A 6,557-nucleotide genomic window follows, 5' to 3' on the forward strand; every position below is an offset into this window, starting at 1 on the left:
GATGCAAATCAAAACAACAATGGAATACCATCTTGCCCAGCCCTAGTAGCAAAGTTCAACAAGACAGAAAATAACAAATGCTGGTGAAGATGTGGAGAGACTTTCACACACTGCTGGTGGGACTGTAAAATGATACAACCAATGTGGAAAACAGTATGGCAATTCCTTAAAAAGTTGTAATTAGAAATACCATTTGATCCAGCAATCCCATTACTAGGAACATATGCTAAAGAAGTGAGAGCCAGGAAAAGAACAGATATATGCATACCCATGTTCATCACAGCACTATCTACAATAGCAACAAGATGGAAACAACCTAGGTGTCCATCAACAGAAGAATGGATAACCAAACTATGGTACATACACACAATGGAATACTATGCAACACTAAAGAATAATGTAGCATCTGCAAAACACAACATAACATGGATGAACTTGGAGGAAACAATCACACAGTGTTAGTGCACTATTGTAAAAACTCAAGGAAAGGTTTATATATGGAAGGAAACTTTCTTTGATGGTTACCAGGGGTGGGAGGGGAAAGGAGGAAAGACTAAAAAAAATTTAAAAAAGCATAATCTCAAACTAAGCTACAATAAATTGGCAGTTGTTCTGATTCATGTTGTTTTTAAGAAAGGGAAATAATTCGATGTCCAGATTTAAAACATTTTCATATATACGTCTACTAAGCTATAAGCTATATGTAGAAAATAAAATAACAAATACAGGAAATTTTATAAGTGTACTTTAATCAGCCAAAATTTTAATTTTGCTGATGATAGTGACTACAGTAAACTGGATATCTACTGTAAACCAGACACTGCTTGAAATACTGGAGAGTCCAGGCTCCTGATCACTGGATTACCTTTTATGGATAGCCATTTGCCGGTGCTGTCTCTCAGTTCTAGCTACTACTTTCCCTTTCACACAACGAGCCAAGAACCCTTCTTCAACTCCAACTAGCTCTGCTACACGTTTCATAGAAGTTGGCAACTTCTCCCATAAACAAAAAAATCTGTACCAATCAATAGTAGTCCAATCCACAAACATTGGTGTGACCTAAAAGGAAAAAGGATCATTTATTTGCTTCACTGTTCTCTTATATATTGGAATGTAGGTATATTATATTACATATATATTAATTATATATGTATACATTATAGAGCACCTCACATCCTTTTTCAAAGGAGGTTGAAACAGACAGATAAGTCGATAGGCAAATTGATTAAAAAGTCACTAGAACATTTAGCTTCATACTTTAAAACAACTCTCTTCTTCTCCATTCTTACCACTATTAACTCAGTAAAGGAAAACAAACAAGATGTTATATTAAAATATCTTTAATCCTTAGTATTCTATCTATGTATTTTCTCCCCATTTTCACCAATGTATTAGTGAAGAAAACAAAACTCACCAGATAGACAATATGCAGGTCATTCTCTAAAACAAATCCCTTCATTGCTCTTTGGAGGTCAGCAAAAATATCTAAAGTATCCATTGGAGAGAGTGAAGAAGAAAGAGTAGCCGAACCAAGATGTGTAGGATGATAAACTTTTCCTGATTCAGGCATGAAAAAGTGAGGGTGAAGGAATGGGAAAGCAAATGTTAAGATAAATAAAATGTAATGAATAGATATAATAAAATAAGTGAATAAACAAAAAACTAAAATGAAATATAATTAAATTTTAAAAATCAAAGTAAAATAAATATATTGCATATAACAAAATACATTAAATAAAATTATTTATAGAATAATTATAATAGGTAAATTAAATAAGAAATACATAATGAATTTTAAAAAATTAATTAAATATACTTAATACGTTAAAATTTATTTCTGTAATTAATTAATTTAAATAAATGAATGAATGAATAAAAACTAAATGAAATAAAACACTGTCTTTGTACGTTCTATAATAAAACCAAACCAAACTCACTGCCATCGAGTCAATTCCAACTCCATTGGGTTTCCTAGGTGGTAAATCTTTACGGAAGTAGATTGCCCCATCTTCCTTCCATGGAGTGGCTGGTAGGCTTGAACCACCAACTTTCTGGTTAACAGTCAAATGCCTTTAGGCACTGTACCAACAGAGTTCTTTAATAAACCTCTAACGCAACACAACATAACACAACACACTTCTGTCTAGTCGGATCCAATGCACAGCAACCCTTCCTTGGGTTTCCAAGTGGTATCACTATGGAAGTAGATTCCCCAACCTTCCTTCCAAGGAGTGGCTGGCAGGTTTGAACCACCAGCCTTCTGGTTAGCAGTCAAATGCCTCAGGCACTACACTACCAGAGCTCCTATAAGCCTCCAGGCTCTGGTAAAGTTAACAAATAGAATCTTATCCACTGCATGGATATATATGAGAAGGCGCTATGCTAAAAGTCTGAACACAACACTGATGTACTAAAAATGAGGTGATACATTGCTTGAAAAGTCAATATCTTATATACTGCTTAAAGTTAATTTTCGTTTATTGAGTAAAGTCTTACAAACTCTATGTCCCTAAAGAGGAAAAAGTGAGTAAGTTCCAACTGAGAATTCGTATTTACCTTCTGCTCCATCACCAACTTCTATAATTTGGATAAATTCATTCTCTAGCAGCCACGTCAAACAGGCCTCAATTGCTTCAAGTTGTACAGAATCTTGATTTCTCTGATTTTTCTGCTTCCCTTCTTTCATACTTGCAGCCAAAAATGTGCAGGAAGCATAAGTCTGCATGTCTTGTGATGTACTTGCCACTCCACCAACTATTATCTGATAGAAAAAGTTTTAAAATTTCTATAACTTTTTATAAGACAAGCAGATACTCATTATTTTATTAAAGAAATGAAGTGATTGTGTTCTCTTAAAATATTCTTAGAGTCTTAATAGACTCTTCATTAACTTTTCCATCATCATTCATTGAAAATATGAATAACATCTACTTATAACATGAAAAGTTTCCTTTAAAAACTAGATACAACATAATCTCATAAACTAAAATTATCTGTAATTTCAGAACTAGCGATATATTTAAAGGAGGCACTGATTGTTCCTGGCTGAAAACCAAATCAATTATTTTCATCTTTTTTTCTGAAATACACAGGCATGTAGGAATGCTAGTAATGAATACTTTTCTATCTACCCAGAAGGAGGGTGGAAATAGGTTCAGAATAAGATAAGTTCATCTGTGACTTATGGATATAATTTTCTCAAAATTATTCTATTGTATATACTATTTTCCCATGCTTATTTCAGTTTATATATATTGAAACCATACCAAATTATCATAAACAGAGTTATCTCATTCTTCTTATTAACCATTAGTTTTACCATAATTTTTTAGTATTAATGGTATTTTAATTGTTTCCAATTTTTTTCTTATTACTAATAGTGCTATAATAAATATTCTTGTAAACATAATTCAATGTAATTTCACAAATATGTCCCCAGGTAAAATTCCTAGATGTGAAATTGCTGGAAAAAAAAAGAACATGTACATTTTTCATTGTAATAGATATGGTCAAGTTAACCTGCAAAAGAGTTTTTGTAATTTGATTAAGTGCCTACTTTCTATATCCTTACCAATAATACCATGTGTTATCAAAGATTATCTTTTGTATTTTTCTTTTGCCCAAATTGACAGTTAAAAGGAAAAAAAAAGAATATAGATATGAGGACCATACCACTGTCACTAATAATTAAGTCAAAACTATTACAGATGGTATATGCATAGAAAAACTCCCCTGGATGGATACATGAAATACTTAACAGAGGTTACCTTTCAGAACTCTGAACAGAAAGTAATTTTACTTTTCATGTTAGATTTTTCTATACTGTTTGAAATTTCTAACCATGTGCATTTATAACTTACTTTATTTCTATGTCAACAAGTATTATCTGGATGGAGTAATTAGGATCCATTTTGTCATATTTTTTAAAATTAAGAAAATAATAAAAATATTTCAAAAATAAAAAACAACCCTCTGGCATTAGGGTTTTAATCTACTGTTCTGAAATGGATTGATATAACACTATGTTACACTCCATAGAATAACTATATAAAATGGAAAAGATTCAGATTTCAGAAGGCTAAAAACATCATAATATATTAACAAAGAAACACAAAGTTAAGATTTTAGCATGCTAAAGTTCTACCATTTCAATACAGGAGCAAAAGAGCAAATAGTAATTTAGTAAACTCTCTCTTACCTCCAGAATAGCTCTTATCATGCTGGCAGTTACTTCCTCTCCCTCTTGTCTTCGTAGACAGCTGTGAACAGGTTTTAGAGATCCTTGAAGGAGAGCTATGCCTTTTGACTTTTCAGAGTCCTTACAAACTAAGATACTCTCACCTATAATGGAAAAAGTATACATTTACCAAGTCCCAACTCATTTCCATAACATATCCACTAGAGAGAACTTAAGTTGCTTTATTTGTTTAAAAGAAGATAAAAGATGATAGTGGTTATTTGAACTTTAGAATAACCATTATTATTGAATAATTAAGTAATTAATAAAAGTACTTTGAAAAGTATAAAGAAAAAGAAAAAATATTACTAATTATATATAATGATAATATAAATTAAAAAATATTTATGGATGTCTACAATTTTCATTATAACATTTACTAATCTGAATGCTTTCCATCACTCATCTGTCAGTTTGTCATACTCATCTGTCAGTTTGTCATATGTGGTGGTTTGTGTGTTGCCCTGATTCTGGAAGCTATGACACACGTATTTCAAATACCAGCAGGGTCACCCATGGTGGACAGGTTTCAGCAGAGCTTCTAGACTAAGACAGGCTGGGAAGAAGGACAGGGTCATCCACCTCTAAAAAGCTGCCACTGAAAATCTTATGAATAGCACTGAAACACTGTCTGGTATATTACTGGAAAACATTATGAACAGCAGTGAACTATTGTCTGCTATAGTGCTGGAAGATGAACCCCTCAGGTCGTAAGGCACTCAAAATACAACTGGGGAAGAACTGTCTCCTAAAGTGAGTCGATCTTAATGACGTGGGTGGATTAAAGCTTTCGAGATCATCATTTGCTGATGTGGGACAACTCAAAATGAGAAGATACAGCTGCAAACATCCATTAATGATTAGAATGTGGAATGTATGGAGTCTGAATCTGAGAAAATTGGAAGTCATCAAAAATCAAATTGAAGGTATAAAGATTGATATTCTAGGCATTAGTAAGTTGAAATGCACTGGTATTGGCCATTTTGAATCTGGTGATCATATGGTCTACAATGCCAGGAATGACAAATTGAAGAGGAATGACATCACATTTATCATCAAAAAGAACAATACAAGATCTATCCTGAAGTACAATGCTGTCAGTGATAGGATAATATCCATATGGCTATAAGGAAGACCAGTTAATACTTCTATTATTTAACCACTAAATAACCAACCACTACAGCCAAAGATGAAGAAACTGAAGATTTTTACCAACTTCTGCATCCTAAAATTGATCAAACATGTAATCAAGATGCACTGATAATTACTGGTAATTGTAATGCAAAATTTTGAAAAACCAAGGCAAATCTGTAGTTGCAGAAATGATGCTAGAGACTACATGACAGAATTTTGCAAGACCAACAACTTATTCATTGAAAATAACTTTTACAACAACATAAACGATGACTATACAAGTGGACCTCACCAGACAGAAGAAACAAGAATCAAATCAACTACATCTGTGGAAACAGTTAACACAGAAGCTCAATATCATTAGTCAGAAGAAGGCCAGAAGCTGACTGTGAATTGTTCATTCGCAAGTTCAAGGTGAAGCTGAAAAAAATTAAAACAAGTCCACAAAAGCCAAAATACAATCTTGATTGTATCTTACCTGAATTTAGACACCACCTGAAGAATAGATTTGATGCACTGAACACCAACGACCAAAGACCAGACTACTTGTGGGATGACATCAAGAACATTACACATGAAGAAAGAAAAAGGTCATTTAAAACACAGGAAAGGAAAAAAAGACCAAACTGGATATCAGAAGAGACTCTGAAACTTGGTCTTGAACAGAGAATAGCTAAAGTGAATGCAAGAAAGGATGAAGATCTCAAAAGGCAGCTGGAGAAGATAAGTAAAATATTATAATGAGATATGCAAAGACCTAGAATTGGAAAACTAAAAGGGAAAAACACACTCAGCATTTCTTAAGCTGAAAGAAGTGAAGAAAAAAATTCAAGCCTTCAACTGCAATATCAAAGGATTCTAAGGGCAAAATACTGAACAATGCAGGAAGCATCAAAAGTAGATGGAAAGATACCATTTGACCCAGCCATTCCATTGCTAGGTATATACCCTAAAGAAGTGAGAGCCATGACAAGAACAGATACATACACACCCTTATTCATTGCAGCACTATTTACAATAGTCAAAAAATGGAAACAACCTAGATGTCCATCAACTGAGGAATGGATAACCAAATTATGGGACATACACACAATGGAATACTATGCAACACTAAATAATGTAGAATCTGCAAAACACGCATAGCATGGATGAACTTGGAGGACATTATGCTGAGTGAAATAAGTCA

At 33.1% G+C, this 6,557-nt stretch overlaps 1 protein-coding gene across 1 annotated transcript in view; it reads right to left on the bottom strand.

Moving 5' to 3' along the window:
• The window catches only part of POLQ (DNA polymerase theta), a 222,700-nt gene that overhangs the window by 139,228 nt on the left and 76,915 nt on the right, over positions 1-6,557 (bottom strand). Inside the window, exons 10-13 of the mRNA XM_007943887.1 lie at positions 4,199-4,341; positions 2,557-2,761; positions 1,415-1,557; positions 866-1,059 (exon numbers count right to left, since the gene is read on the bottom strand). Coding sequence (XP_007942078.1) covers positions 866-1,059; positions 1,415-1,557; positions 2,557-2,761; positions 4,199-4,341 — 685 coding nt within the window. The remainder of the gene's footprint in view (positions 1-865; positions 1,060-1,414; positions 1,558-2,556; positions 2,762-4,198; positions 4,342-6,557) is intronic.

Source organism: Orycteropus afer, unplaced genomic scaffold, assembly GCF_000298275.1.
Source record: "Orycteropus afer afer isolate SDZICR_OR568_19922 unplaced genomic scaffold, OryAfe1.0 scaffold00114, whole genome shotgun sequence".
Taxonomy (NCBI): Eukaryota; Metazoa; Chordata; class Mammalia; order Tubulidentata; family Orycteropodidae; genus Orycteropus; species Orycteropus afer.